The following is a 14,567-nucleotide window of genomic DNA, read 5'->3' as shown; positions in this document are numbered from 1 at the left end:
TAATGCAGATAACAACTACAAATAGTAAAGGTAAGTAGGTAAAATCTAATTGACCTCGATACACACTAAGAGTTTTAATAATACATAATTATTAAAGAAAGGGGGACAAAATTGCCGAAAATATACTGTTATCATTAAATAATTAATAATGAAATACGAACTGAAGGGTGAACTAATCTCGAAATTATTTCGATTGGGTTACATCACAGATCGGCTTAAAGATTAATACAAGGTTATAAAGAGGATCGAATTAGTAGGGCCTACTTGTAGATAAGTTCCATTGGATGCCTCTCGTGATTTTTTCCTTACGATGATTCATACAAAGAGTTACTAGAAATCGCATCCATTGAAGACTTACTTGAACTGTCAACAAAAGCAACACAATCTCACGTGTTCCTCCAAAGGATAGAGCAAAATCCAGTCCTTCCTTTATGGACGTGATTTGTCCATTTATTATTATTGAGTCATCTTCTCACCTCCCTACTTTCTGTCACGTTTTGTTATCACATTCAAGCAGTTTCTTTTCACATGTACTGTCCTGAACTTTTTTCTCATGTTCACTTCTATCACAACTCTCAGCTTCGCATCTTTCATTACCACTTTTTTCACCTCCAGTTTTAATTTCAAATTCTTCTTCCCCACAACTTTCAGCATCTTCACTCCCAGTGTTCTTGGCGGCGGCATTTTTCCTCTCCGGTAATGTTTCCAGGAGCGCATCCTTCCAGGATTTCTTGTCACTACTGATGGCCAGAAGAATCTGAAACACATGATTGACAGCAAGCACTTGTCTGGTTTTCATATTCAGATACGTATCGATGGGCAATTTTCCATGGGCAATGTTTTCCTCTCGGGCTTTGTTGAGAGTGAGAAGTTTATGTTGGTTATGATCCACGAGGCCGCCAATGATGTAGACTTTGGATTGGTCTAGTTCTTCTATTATATTGTCCGAGTCGCTGGTCAGATAGACAAGGTCTTCTTTTTTGAACAGATCTAGATAGGCTTGTTCGTGTATGTGAACCTGAAAACATGAAAAGTCAATGAATTCTTATTACTTTGTTCTAATTGGTGTTGGCCTTTAGGAGGACAAGATATATACTTTATTGAATCTCTGAGAATTGCAAAGTCTTTTTGAGCTTTCTCCAAATTCAGCCCTTAATAGCGGAACTGTGGTCCTGAATAACGGCTGAACCGTACATTTTTGGAAATCCGGGCCAAGGGTACTTTTGATCTTCAGATATTATCTAAAAATTCTCTGTTATGTTTGGAGGACTTGGGCCGAAATAAGAGTCCCGGCCCAGGGACACTTTTTATCTAGACATAAGTGGACGGAATTGTGAGAGGTATCTGTATTTATTCAATAATTTCCTGGTTTATTGAATTTGTATTTGTGTCATCTTAATTATCTCTACAGATAAATAACCTGCCTATCACAGAGGTACTTGAGGTTTTTTTTTACATTGCTGTAGGCCTTGCTTTAGGGTTAAAAAAACTCTGTATATAATTTCTATTTCTATTTCAGACCACAAATAGGTAGAATTAAAGAGTACGGCAGCGCTCCGCCCCGCCAGGTCAAAGCAGTTTGACAGTGCTACTAAGAGATATTACTTATATGCACCAGAGAAAATAGCTGCTTTCAGGTATCTTACTTACATCCCAATGCTCATATCCATTATATCGTGCAATTTCTTGTTTGCATTTGTCTTTGAAACTAGAAACATAGAACTGTAGAGGATGTTGAGCTCTTCTGTTCAAACTATAGCACCAGTTGAACTGCTTTACACATTTGCAAATGTCCTGAAAGAGGCACAAGAGGTAAAAGTTAGTGTTAACCATCTTTCAAGACTTTTCAATAAGTGAGAGCAACAAAGGAGAAATAATCATCACTTCAAAACTGAAACTTGGTAAAAATACTATTTGAACCTCTACACATCACATTGGTTTTGGATACATTTTCACTTGTTTCACAACACTTGGCATTTGTTCATTAGCAAAACTTAAGAAGTGAATAGGACTTATGTATGTACATACAAATAAAGTAGTAGGTAATGCTCAAAAATCTTGTTTGGGGTTTTTCCTACCTACAAATGCTAAATAGTGCTGAGCATGTTTAGACTTAGCTTGAGGAAACTCTTACCTTTTGTGTCATCAAATGATCAAAAGAGAAATCAATACAGACTCTGAGTTTATTTGGACTAGTTTCCATTTTCACCAATTTCAATGCTTTCCTTGAAGGCCCCAATGGTATATTGTGTTCCCTAGCATATTGCTTCTTTTGCTTTAACTTTTCTCTTTCCTTAGCCCTTAAAATAGAAACATAATAAATCAGAACTGAAGAATATTAGTAGGCTACGTAGGTAACTAGTAGGTTTCTAAATCTACAGACACATAGATGAGGTATTTTTGCTGTATGCAAATACTTCTGTATCTGTCATTGACAAATGACTTGTGGGAAACAGGTTTAATTAGATTTTATTAGATCAAAAAAAAATATTAATTACCTTTTAATAGGTTTCCACTTGAGCCATTTCTCATGTTTCAGCTTACGTTTCATAGCTCGTTTAGATAGTGGGGGTTCAGCGGTATTTGTATCACAAGGTTCATTTTCAGGCACATTTTTCTCTATTTTAGGCTCGGGATCATCCTGAATAGCTTCTATGGAATTTGCTTCCAAGTTATTTGAAAGGTCTTGTCCTTCTGGCATTGTATACCTATTAGATGTTTGTTCTCATGGAATTGAAAATAATCATAAAAATGACTTCATAGCAAACTCTCATACGGATTTGCACCTAGTTCCCTGATGATTACAGCCTGAAACAAAATATGTATAGTGATGAAGGAATAGTACAAGAAGAACATGATGAAGTCGGGTTGATTGCTCTTTTAACTTAATCAATATCAGATTCACCTCTTCACCTCATTGATTGATCATCGACTAAGGGTCAATGGACTATAGGTTGATGGACAAATGACTATGTGTAGACATAGCTTAAGATCTTCTGAACTGGCCTAGTTAGCTCAGCAGGTAGCATGCCTATCTTGTAAGAACTAGCTCATTCACAGGTTCAATGGAGCAGTTGCATTTGGTTAAAATTTATGATTAAAAGGTCGATTTCTATGAAAAAAAGTTGTGAAAAATCCAAATCTGAGGTCGAAACTCCAAAAAAATAACTGTATAAGGTCAAAAATTCAATTTTTATTTTCCGTCAGAGTCCTGAACTCTGACGTCAGACTTCAGGAGATGAGCAGAAACGTATGCGCACAAACATGAATTGCGCAGAAATGTATGCGCACAAACAGATTAATGTGTTGCCTGCAAGGGAGCTTTGCTTGGGACATTTGATGTGACGTCATCGCGTACGGGAGCGTATGCCGTGACGTCAGAGTTCAAGATTTACCAGAATTTTTTAATGGATTTATCTCGGGATCTAGAAGTCATAGAAGAAAAAGAAAAATTCCATTGGTCCTCATTTTTCCTGCTCTATGACTTTAAAACATCACCCAAGTAAGCGCAACTGTTCTATTCCCACCCAGGAAACTTTATCTTTAAAAGAGATAGGATTTGTTCTTGGAGTAGCTGGCTTTCTCCTATTCTTTCCTCCTAGCTTTTATTTTCGACCTCATAACACATGAAAAGAGTGATTTTGTACTGTAAGTAGGGGCAAGTTTGAATACTCATTGCATAGTCGAATCAGTTAGGGTACGCGGTGGTCACGGTGATGACATCATTCATTAAATGATTAACCTCGCAATGAGTATTAAAACTGTTGCGGTTGAGCATATGGGTTTTTTTTTTTTTTTTTTTTTTTTTTTTTTTAGAGGTTTAAGGTCACTGTATAATTACTGAGGTTTTTACAGACGGCCAGAATATTTATTCACAACAACTTTTTCTGTCTCAGGTCACGCTAAGGCAGCTCTGCTGAATCAGTACTATCAGGAGTCGTTCAAAGGCAAGTTGATCATGAGATTCGATGACACAAATCCTGCCAAAGAGAAGGTCGACTTCGAGAAGGTCATTCTTGAAGATTTGGAGCTTTTGCAGATCAAGCCAGACGTGTTCACGCATACTTCGAGCTATTTCGATCTCATGTTGGGCTACTGTGAAACTCTCATCAAGAAAGGTAAGCATTGATAAATATTGATCAAGCACAAGAAACATTTATTTAGGGTGGTATAATTTTCTTCTCTCAACAAAGTTCAAAACTTAAAGGTGTGTCCACACATAGTCGACCGGCCGTCGATCGCTAGGCCGCGGTTTCGATTCTCGCCCGGAGCGGATTTTATTCTGAACGGATAATGTTCGTTCACGGAATGGCTGGCTTTCTCCTATCCTGTCTTCCTTCTCTCTTCGATTTTGTTACGATAACACCTTAGCAATTACAGTTCCCTCTGTCAAACCTCTTTTTTTAATAAACATTAATTCAATTCTTTTCTGTTTCTTTTTCAGGCTTAGCGTACGTGGACGACACAGAGCCCGAGGTAATGAAACAGGAACGTGACGAGCGTGTAGAGTCCAAGAATCGGAACAACAGCGTCGACAAGAACCTGGCAATGTGGGACCAAATGAAACAGGCCACGCCCGAGGGTCAGAAGTGTTGTGTGCGGGCCATCGGAACAACAGCGTCGACAAGAACCTGGCAATGTGGGACCAAATGAAACAGGCCACGCCCGAGGGTCAGAAGTGTTGTGTGCGGGCAAAAATATCCATGGAGTCAGCAAACGGATGTATGCGAGACCCGACGATCTATCGGTGCAAGGCTGAGACTCATCCGCGTACTGGCGACAAGTATAAGGTGTATCCTACGTATGACTTTGCCTGCCCCATTGTAGACTCCATTGAAGGTAAAGATTCGTATAAGCTTTACGCATCCTTTGGGGCAGTTGCCCCTACACCTAAGCCTTAGAGTGGGCTTTTTGTGTAGGTATGTATAGTGCTTTATAGGACGTAGTCCTTTTGGCTCAACAGTTTGATACCTAGGTATTGCATCTAGAAATGTGTGTGTATCCTACGTATGACTTTGCCTGCCCCATTGTAGACTCCATTGAAGGTAAAGATTCGTATAAGCTTTACGCATCCTTTGGGGCAGTTTCCCCTCTTTGGGGCAGTTGCCCCTACACCTAAGCCTCAGAGTGGGCTTTTTGTGTAGGTATAAACCTATAGAGTAGGTATAGTGCTTTATAGGACATATTGGGGCAGTTGCCCCTACACCTAAGCCTCAGAGTGGGCTTTTTGTGTAGGTATAAACCTATAGAGTAGGTATAGTGCTTTATAGGACGTAGTCCTTTTGGCTCAACAGTTTGATACCTAGGTATTGCATCTAGAAATGTGTGATCTTTTGGATTTTCAGAACAACCTCGAGCTCATTTTTTCTCCTTTACTGTACTGTAGGCAAGACTCCAAAAATTTGGAGCATCTATCACTGTTTGGACTCTCGCCCCCCTCCCCTCCCCTTGACAAAATCCTGGATACGGCCCTGAGTTTAACTCATAAGCAGTCTGATTGGTTGATTTTAAAATTAGTACGAAATTGCAGCCAATCAGAAATGATTTTAAGAGTTCAATCACATGCCTTGTTGTTCTCAGGTGTCACTCATTGTCTCAATGTTCACTTAAAAAAAAAAAAATAAATAAATAATAATACTAATAGTAGTAATAATAATAAAATAAAATTATGAGATTGTTTGATACTAATGTGAGTACCTTTTCCTCGACTAAAACTTCTGTCTTTCCAGGGGCTTTATTTACCATCAGATCTTTGGATAAGGATGGAGGTGTCACCATTGAGTGGGGTAAGGAGACTCAGCTCTCTGTTGACAGCAAACATGTATTCCAAACCTCCAATGATGTGTGCCGATACCTTGCCAGAATCAAAAACATCAAACTGTATGGAGGCACTGACATTTGTGCTCAAACAGAGGTTTGTAGAAAGAACTTATAAATTTAGGTACCTACCTAGATAACTTATAAATTTAGGTACCTACATAGTCTTGTAGGGGGAGGGGAGGGGGTAATCTGAATGCTCTTTTACAAAGCACTGAATGAATGATAACTTATAAATTTAGGTACCTACATAGTCTTGTAGGGGGAGGGGAGGGGGTAATCTGAATGCTCTTTTACAAAGCACTGAATGAATGCAATTGACAATTCTCATGATTTTCAAATATTTAATCATATGAAAGAAGAAAAAATTAAAAAAATTACACCGCAAAAATTTTTCAGTTACGTTATGTACTTCTGTTACTTTCCTTATCCTATAGGAAGGGAAGTAATGTAATCGGGTCAAATTTTCGATGGTCAGTTTTTAGTGTCAAAACACGTTTTGAGGTCCCTAGAGCCTAAATCCAAAGTTTCAGCCATTGGTCCGTGTGTGTGTCTGTCTGTGTGTCTGTCTGACTGTAAACAAAATATCTCTAGAACGGTAAGAGCTAGAGACTTGAAATTTAGTATGTAGCTCTCAAATGTGACAAGATTGCGACACGAAACTTTTGGTTAAGACCGGTGCAACGGTTGGCGGCATTTTAACGCTTTTTGGCGGTTTTCCGTGTAATTTAACAATATCTCGGGAACGGTATGAGGTAGAGACTTGAAATTTGGTATGTAGTTCAAAAATGTGACAAGGATGCAACACAAAACGTTTGGTTGTGATGATTGCTGCGCTTGGTGGTATTTTGACCGCTTTTGGACAAATTTCGACCGTTTTCTGGCGGTTTTCAGCTATAGTGACGATGTATATTTGTGATGATGCTTATTTGAGTGTTCTTTTACCCTAACTTTTACAATATCTCTAACCGTTTTCCAAAAAAAAAAAAAAAAAAAAAAAAAAAAAAAAAAAAAAAAAAACATTCTTTGTTGTTATTTGACACGGTAGTTTAGTTCAAATCAATATACCTAAATAACTTTATTTCTCTCTAACCTACCTATAATAAACATGTTTCCTCCTACGTTTCCCCAGGTAATTGATCCCGTGGCTCCCCGTTACATGGCAGTAGAATCCAACACCCCTATCCCCGTGTATGTCGAAGGTGCCGCAGAACAAACCCTGCAGGTAGCCAAACACCCGAAGAACCCTGACGTTGGTAACAAGACGGTGTATGTGGGGCCCAAGATCCTCATTGACTATGCAGATGCTGAGGCTCTGAAGGAGGGCGAAAACACGACCTTCATCAATTGGGGGAATCTGCTGATTTCCAAAATCAAACGGTAAGCCCTTTTGCCAGCCTAGTTGGCTTGGAGGGTAGCTCGTCTGCCTTGTAAGCGTTAGGTCGCAGGTTCGATTCCCGCTTGGGGCGAATTTTATCCTGACCGGATAAGGATCGTTCTCGCAACGGCTGGCTTTCTCTTATCCTGTCTTACTTCTGTCTTCGCTTTTAACGATAAAATCTCGGCGTAAATTTACGTTGGGTCCTCAGTTACACTCACGAAGCAGCGTACGCCCCAAACTCCAAGCTCAGAGCAGAAATAGCATGGGAGTACCATTTGAACCTCTACACATCACATTGGTTTTGGATACATTTTCACTTGTTTCACAACACTTGGCATTTGTTCATTAGCAAAACCAAAGAAGTGAATAGGACTTAGGTATGTATGTATATGTACATACAAATAAATACGAAAATGGAGGTGGAGGTGAAAGTGGAGGTGAAAAGAGAGGTGGAGGCAAATTGGAGGTGGACGTGAAAGTAAAGGTGGAGGCGTTGATATCCACTACGCCCCGGGAGGTTCCTTCGAGGGGAAAAACTAAAGGAATTTTAAATTTTGTTGAGCATGCTTAAATATGGAGGCGTTGATATCCACTACGCCCCGGGAGGTTCCTTCGAGGGGAAAAACTAAAGGAATTTTAAATTTTGTTGAGCATGCTTAAATGCTTGTCACAAATATCGTTTCCCAATTATTACATTTCGATAAATTTTATGACTTAACTTGGACCCCAACCACCAACCTCCAGATCCAAAATCCAACGCGTTACCCACTGCATCACTGAGGTTGGTCCGAGAGGGAAAAACTATTTAACACATCTTGCTTCTTTTCCAGGGACAAAGATAAGATAGTCTCAGTTCACGCTACTCCCAATCTGGACAACAAGGACTACAAGAAAACTTTGAAACTAACGTGGCTGCCCGATTCACCAAGGGTTAAACTGGTGCCTGCTGTGCTGGTCTACTTTGAGCACATTATCAGCAAACCCATTTTGGGCAAGGACGAAGACTTCAAGAGCTACATTGGACATCAAACCAGGGTAAGATTCCTATGCTTTGAAACTAACGTGGCTGCCCGATTCACCAAGGGTTAAACTGGTGCCTGCTGTGCTGGTCTACTTTGAGCACATTATCAGCAAACCAATTTTGGGCAAGGACGAAGACTTCAAGAGCTACATTGGACATCAAACCAGGGTAAGATTCCTATGTACAGACGACACCGAAGCGAATACAATAGTCCGTCCACTATACCTTTTATTATTAGTAATAATAAAGGAAGGACGGACTAAAAAACACATCTTTGATATTGTTTTCTTCGTCATTAGTCTCATTATTTGAACACTTTTGATGATCTCTTTCTCTGATAGATTAGGATTTCCTTGAAATATAGAGAAAAACCCCGATTTTTGGAGTTGATATAATGGAGGTTGATATAATCGGGGTTCTACTGTATTTTCATTTTAGTAAATGGATTATGAATACAAAAACTGCACAAAGCAATAAACTTAATAGCTTAAACGGCAGTAGATTAGTGACTCTGATACGAAAGGGTGTTTGAACAGTTAATACTTGGTTAAATAGTAATTCCAGTAGAACCTCGATTATATCAACTAATTGGGACCGAGGGTAGTTGATAAAATCGAGGTTCTGTACAAAAGTTGATATACCTAATCGAAATTCCGTATAAAACAATGAAAATAGGGCCAAATTTAGTGGTACAAAAGAACAAAAAAGGGAAGAAATACCCTTTTCTTTTTAAATTAAATAAAACTAACTAAGAAACAAACAAAAAACACATCTTTGATATTGTTTTCTTCGTCATTAGTCTCATTATTTGAACACTTTTGATGTTGATAAAACCCCGATTTTTGGAGTTGATATAATGGAGGTTGATATAATCGGGGTTCTACTGTATTTTCATTTTCATTTTAGTAAATGGCAATTAGTACATAATTATTTTGGTAATTTCAGACGGAAGTAGTGAATCTGGGTGACCCAGAATTGATTAATGTCAAGAAATCCGAAATCATTCAACTGCAGAGGAAAGGCTTCTTCATTTGTGACAGTCCTTATGAACCACCCAGGTAAGATTCTCTCTATTCCTCTTTCTTCTTTTTAATGGTTTCCTTTTAAGTGGCTTGGTTTCTCCTGTTTTTCCTGGAGGAGCTCTTCCACCCAACCACCGATTTTTCCTTCGCTGTGAGCCTTCAAGATATTTCACCAGGAAGTATTAATGTCAAGAAATCCGAAATCATTCAACTGCAGAGGAAAGGCTTCTTCATTTGTGACAGTCCTTATGAACCACCCAGGTAAGATTTTCTCTATTCCTCTTTCTTCTTTTTAATGGTTTCCTTTTAAGTGGCTTGGTTTCTCCTGTTTTTCCTGAAGGAGCTCTTCCACCCAACCACCGATTTTTCCTTCGCTGTGAGCCTTCAAGATATTTCACCAGGGAGGTCTTGAATGTTCCTAGCTTTTGTGAGTCTCTTTTACCCTTCTTTCAATTAATCATTATTTCCTCTTTATCATCTCTTCTTTGTCTTTTCTCGTTCCAACTTGGTCGGCGTTTGTCTTCATCCTCGTTAGATCAGCATTAGACTGTCCTTAGGCCTCAGGCTGATGTTGAATTCTGGCGCGACCATATTGGACTCGTAATCCGGGGTTGGTGTTCGAGTCCCATTACCTACCGAATTTTTTTTTTTTTTTTTTTTTTTTAATTCACCGAGATGTAACGAGGTTCTGAGGCGTGGGGAACGACATTTGTGACAAGCATTTAAGTATGTTTAACACTTTTAAATTTTCTTTTTTTTTACTCAGAAAAGCTAATGATGGAAATGGTTTATTGTTTGTCCAGGGAGCTACGTCACATCATTTGGGTCAGAACTTCTCCAAGATGTTCGATATTGTGTTCGATGACCCTGAGACTGGTGAGAAGAGATTCGTGTATCAGAACTCCTGGGGTATGACAACGAGAACCATTGGTAAGTGTTTCCCATTTTTGCCCCCCAAAATTTTGCGTTTTTAAAGGTGTGTGTTTCACCGCCGTTTTTATTTCTTACGGTGTGTCGACTGGCCGTCGACCTTGAACCGTCCACACTGCCTCGACAACATAGATTGTGTTCGATGACCCTGAGACTGGTGAGAAGAGATTCGTGTATCAGAACTCCTGGGGTATGACAACGAGAACCATTGGTAAGTGTTTCCATTTTTGCCCCCAAAATTTTGCGTTTTTAAAGGTGTGTGTTCCACCGCCGTTTTTATTTCTTAAAGGTGTGTCGACTGGCCGTCGACACACCTTTAAGAAATTGAACCGTCTACACTGCCTCGACAACATAGATTTACCTCGTCGATCGACAGCCGGTCGACTATGTGTGGACACAGCTGTACAGCTTACCACTGAAACTGCTATATTAGACTTATGTGGTCTCTGTCATAGCATGCCTTTCTCTCAAAAGATGTTCGCTAAGAGACACAATACTTCTGATTAAGGTGCTTTGTTACCACAAGTGCAACAAGCGTGTTAGCACTCGACCTATCCCTTACTTGACTTTTACTTTCTGTTGCTAAAGTAATTATAATTAGAAGTATTGCAATTTTAACTCCTTATGTTTCAGGTGTAATGATCATGGTCCACGCAGATAATCAAGGTCTTGTTCTTCCTCCTAAAGTTGCTGTCACTCAGGTAAGATATTGCACTACAATCGCATGATAAATTGCAATTTTAACTCCTTATGTTTCAGGTGTAATGATCATGGTCCACGCAGATAATCAAGGTCTTGTTCTTCCTCCTAAAGTTGCTGCGACTCAGGTAAGATATTGCACTACAATCGCATGATAACAGCTTTATTTATTTAACTAAATATACTCAAGATAGGAAAGCAGAGAAAAGAGTAGCCAGATTCACTCTCGATTAACTTATTCAAAATAATATTGGCTCTATACCCACCACTCACGCCTGTCAGACTGTCTGAGAGGCTTGGGTCTTCAGATTTTACATCTCACATTTTAGGTGTATATTTTATTGTAATAATGATAACAGCTTTATTTATTTAACTAAATATACTCAAGATAGGAAAGCAGAGAAAAGAGTAGCAAGATTCACTTTCGATTAACTTATTCAAAATAATATTGGCTCTATACCCACCACTCACGCCTGTCAGACTGTCTGAGAGGCTTGGGTCTCCAGATTTTACATCTCACATTTTAGGTGTATATTTTATTTAATGAAAATTCATCTGTTGTGTTATTACAGGTGGTCATTGTACCATGTGGTGTAAATGTTAAACTGAGCGAAGATGACAGGCAGAATCTGACAAGCACATGTAAACAATTGGAGGACGTGTTGAACCAGAACAACATTAGAACTGAAGGCGATTATAGAGATAACTATTCTCCAGGCTGGAAATTCAACCACTGGGAACTCAAGGTAATTGTTGTACCCTTGACCCGAATCAAGGATTCAAGATTTCTCTTGAATCTTTAGTGTGGCAATTCTAGTCTTTCGATCCTGGATGGGGTGGGGAGTATGGGTGGCTCAGTCAAAAATCAATCAAATCTCAATTATTTGTGTTAAAGCAGAGCTTTTTCACGACCTTTTTGGATATCACAACATTACTCTTGAATCTTTAGTGTGGCAATTCTAGTCTTTCGATCCTGGATGGGGTGGGGAGTATGGGTGGCTCAGTCAAAAATCAATCAAATCTCGATTATTTGTGTTAAAGCAGAGCTTTTTCACGACCTTTTTGGATATCACAACATTACCAAGTTCCTCCTTTGTAATCAATTTCCATATTTCAAGAATCTTTTTACACTGGTAATGATTTTTGTAGTCTTTTAAATACAAATGTGAATTTCCGTGTTGTAGGGCATACCTGTGAGGATAGAGTTGGGTCCGAAGGACATGAAGCAGAATCAGCTGGTAGCTGTCAGGAGAGATACAGGAGAGAAAATCACCATCAGCAAGGATTCTGCAGTGGAGAGCATCTCCAAACTACTTGATACCATTCAGTCAGCCATGTATGAGAAGTAAGTGGAAGGGTTGTTTGGATTACCTATTATTTTGCAGCTTTTGAAGGTTTATTTCAGCGGTTTACAAGAGTACATGGAATAAACATAAGGCAGTGCCGTATTCAGGATCTTGTCGAAGGGGGGAGTCCAAACAGTGATGTACCGGGCGAGTTTGTGAGAAAAATTGAGTTCGAGGGCTCTCGAAACGGCCCTGCATACGTGTCTAACTCCAAACTACTTGATACCATTCAGTCAGCCATGTATGAGAAGTAAGTGGAAGGGTTGTTTGGATTACCTATTATTTTGCAGCTTTTGGAGGTTTATTTCAGCGGTTTAGAAGAGTACATGGAATAAACATAAGGCAGTGCCGTATCCTCGTATCCAGGATCTTGTCGAAGGGGGGGAGTCCAAACAGTGATGTACCGGGCGAGGTTGTGAGAAAAATTGAGTTCGAGGGCTCTCCCCTGAAAACGGCCCTGCATACGTGTCTAACAGGATTGGAGTAAACTTTTGAACACCCAGAAATAAAACCTAGACTCCTTCAATGTTCCTATGTGATTGTAGTTTCGACTTTATTTTTTGATGTAATTAGTTTTATAATGGTCTTAATACTAAATTTCACAATATTATGTATGTAAATAGGTAGAAACTAATTACTGTATTCCATCCGACGGCCTCTTACTCTAGATTAACGTTCCCACTATCAATGTGTTTTGTGTTTGATGACTTTAATAAAATTCTCCTGTTTCTTCCCTCTCTCCAGAGCCAAAAAGGACCTGGACGCTCACCTGTTACTGTATTCCATCCGACGGCCTCTTACTCTAGATTAACGTTCCCACTATCAATGTGTTTTGTGTTTGATGACTTTAATAAAATTCTTATGTTTCTTCCCTCTCCAGAGCCAAAAAGGACCTGGACGCTCATCTAATGCAACATTCGAGGAGGCAAACAAGGAGGTGTTCCAAGTACTGGGTAAGTAGTAAGTAGTCTGTATTCAAAAGAGTTTTAACCAGAGTCAGTATAGGTAGTAGTAGTGTTCTTATGAAGCTTGAGTATAAACCCCAGAAGCAACACAATCTCACGTGTTCCTCCAAAGGATAGAGCAAAATCCAGTCCTTCCTTTATGGACGTGATTTGTCCATTTAGGAAAATTCATTAGAAGAGGTCATTGCTGTTTCAAGCCCAATGACCAACTTCTCAAGTACATAATACATAGCTACAATACAGAATTTAAGATTACCTACTCTATGATGTGTTTGATTAGCGCTTGAGAATGTATGACTCTGGGCCCTAAATGTGAGAAGAGAAGTTGAACACCATTCTTCATGACATTAACAGAACAGAAGGTTACCTCCAAGTTACCTAGGTACTTGACTTTTTGGTATTTTTTTTTTCTTTTCTTTTAAAAACAGTCTCCTTCAGTGGAAAATAATTCACATTGTTTCTTTCCAATTGACTAGATTTAATAGCACATCATTTTCTTTCTCAGTATCACAAGAGTGGGAAAACTTGCAGAAGACAAATGCAGCTCCAAGCAATCTACTCCGCTGGTTCAATCACATTGGATCTTTGAAACAAGTCAAAGCTGTTCTTGACTCCGTTCCTGCTGAAGCTCAGTTGAAAGCCAAACCATCTGGATCCAACAAGAGCGGCAAAGATGCATCTAAAGATTCTGCCACCAGTGGAACTGCCAGGAAGGAGGAAGGGAAATTTGTTGACCTACCGGGAGCTGAGATGGGGAAGGTGGTAGTACGATTCCCGCCTGAAGCCAGTGGCTATTTGCACATAGGTTTGATTTTTTTTTCTTCATCATTTTTAATAATAACTTTGCACATAAATCTCTCCTAAAATACTTTAAGTAGTAACTTACCTACTTTTTTGGTGGTTTGCTTTTTTTTTTTTTTTTTTTTTTTTTTTGGGTTAGTTTAAGGTCACTGTATAATTACTGAGTGTTTTTACAGACGTCCAGAATATTTATTCACAACACTTTTTCTGTCTCAGTCAGGTCACGCTAAGGCAGCTCTGCTGAATCAGTACTATCAGGAGTCGTTCAAAGGCAAGTTGATCATGAGATCGATGACCACAAATCCTGCCAAACGAGAAGTCGACTTCGAGAGACGGTCATTCTTAAGAGTTGGACTTTTGAAGATCCGCAAGCCAGACGCCCATACTTCACCTATTTCGATCTCTCATGTTGGGCTACTGTGAAACTCTCATCAAGAAAGGTAAGCATTGATAAATATTGATCAGCACAAAACATTTATTTAGGGTGGGGTAAATTTAGAACTTTCTCTCTCAACAAAGTTCAAAACTTAAAGTGTGTACCACACATATCGACGGCCGTCGCATCGCTGAGGCCGGCGGTTTTCG

General features: G+C 39.3%; 2 protein-coding genes across 2 annotated transcripts in view; one reads left to right on the top strand and one right to left on the bottom strand.

Annotated features, from left to right (window-relative positions):
- Window positions 1-100: 100 nt before the first annotated feature.
- On the bottom strand, window positions 101-2,815 carry LOC103523751 (tRNA methyltransferase 10 homolog A). The gene is made up of 4 exons (XM_008488800.3): window positions 2,499-2,815; window positions 2,135-2,300; window positions 1,651-1,794; window positions 101-1,018 (listed from the first exon to the last, which is right to left on the bottom strand). The coding sequence occupies exons 1-4, from the start codon at window positions 2,699-2,701 to the stop codon at window positions 491-493; spliced, it is 1,041 nt and encodes a 346-aa protein (XP_008487022.1). The 5' UTR covers window positions 2,702-2,815; the 3' UTR covers window positions 101-490.
- Window positions 2,816-3,626: 811 nt separating this feature from the next.
- Window positions 3,627-14,567, top strand: part of LOC103524260 (bifunctional glutamate/proline--tRNA ligase) — a 19,208-nt gene continuing 8,267 nt past the window's right edge. Inside the window, 10 exon segments of the mRNA XM_026833499.1 lie at window positions 3,627-3,648; window positions 3,897-4,118; window positions 4,445-4,569; window positions 4,659-4,839; window positions 5,581-5,600; window positions 5,762-5,914; window positions 6,950-7,197; window positions 8,029-8,236; window positions 8,238-8,387; window positions 9,165-9,277. Coding sequence (XP_026689300.1) covers window positions 3,627-3,648; window positions 3,897-4,118; window positions 4,445-4,569; window positions 4,659-4,839; window positions 5,581-5,600; window positions 5,762-5,914; window positions 6,950-7,197; window positions 8,029-8,236; window positions 8,238-8,387; window positions 9,165-9,277 — 1,442 coding nt within the window.

Source organism: Diaphorina citri, unplaced genomic scaffold, assembly GCF_000475195.1.
Source record: "Diaphorina citri unplaced genomic scaffold, Diaci psyllid genome assembly version 1.1 scaffold5, whole genome shotgun sequence".
Classification (NCBI taxonomy): Eukaryota; Metazoa; Arthropoda; class Insecta; order Hemiptera; family Psyllidae; genus Diaphorina; species Diaphorina citri.
The sequence above is the reverse complement of the archived record's forward strand: the minus strand, read 5'-3'. Positions and strand labels throughout refer to the sequence as shown.

Coding starts and splice junctions, on each gene's coding strand:
- LOC103523751 (XM_008488800.3), bottom strand. CDS start 2,701: ATGCCAGAAGGACAAGACCTTTCAAATAACTTGGAAGCAAATTCCATA. Junction 1,795..2,134: donor ATCATTTGATGACACAAAAG/GTAAGAGTTTCC, acceptor TGCCTCTTTCAG/GACATTTGCAAATGTGTAAA. Junction 1,019..1,650: donor ATGGATATGAGCATTGGGAT/GTAAGTAAGATA, acceptor TCATGTTTTCAG/GTTCACATACACGAACAAGC.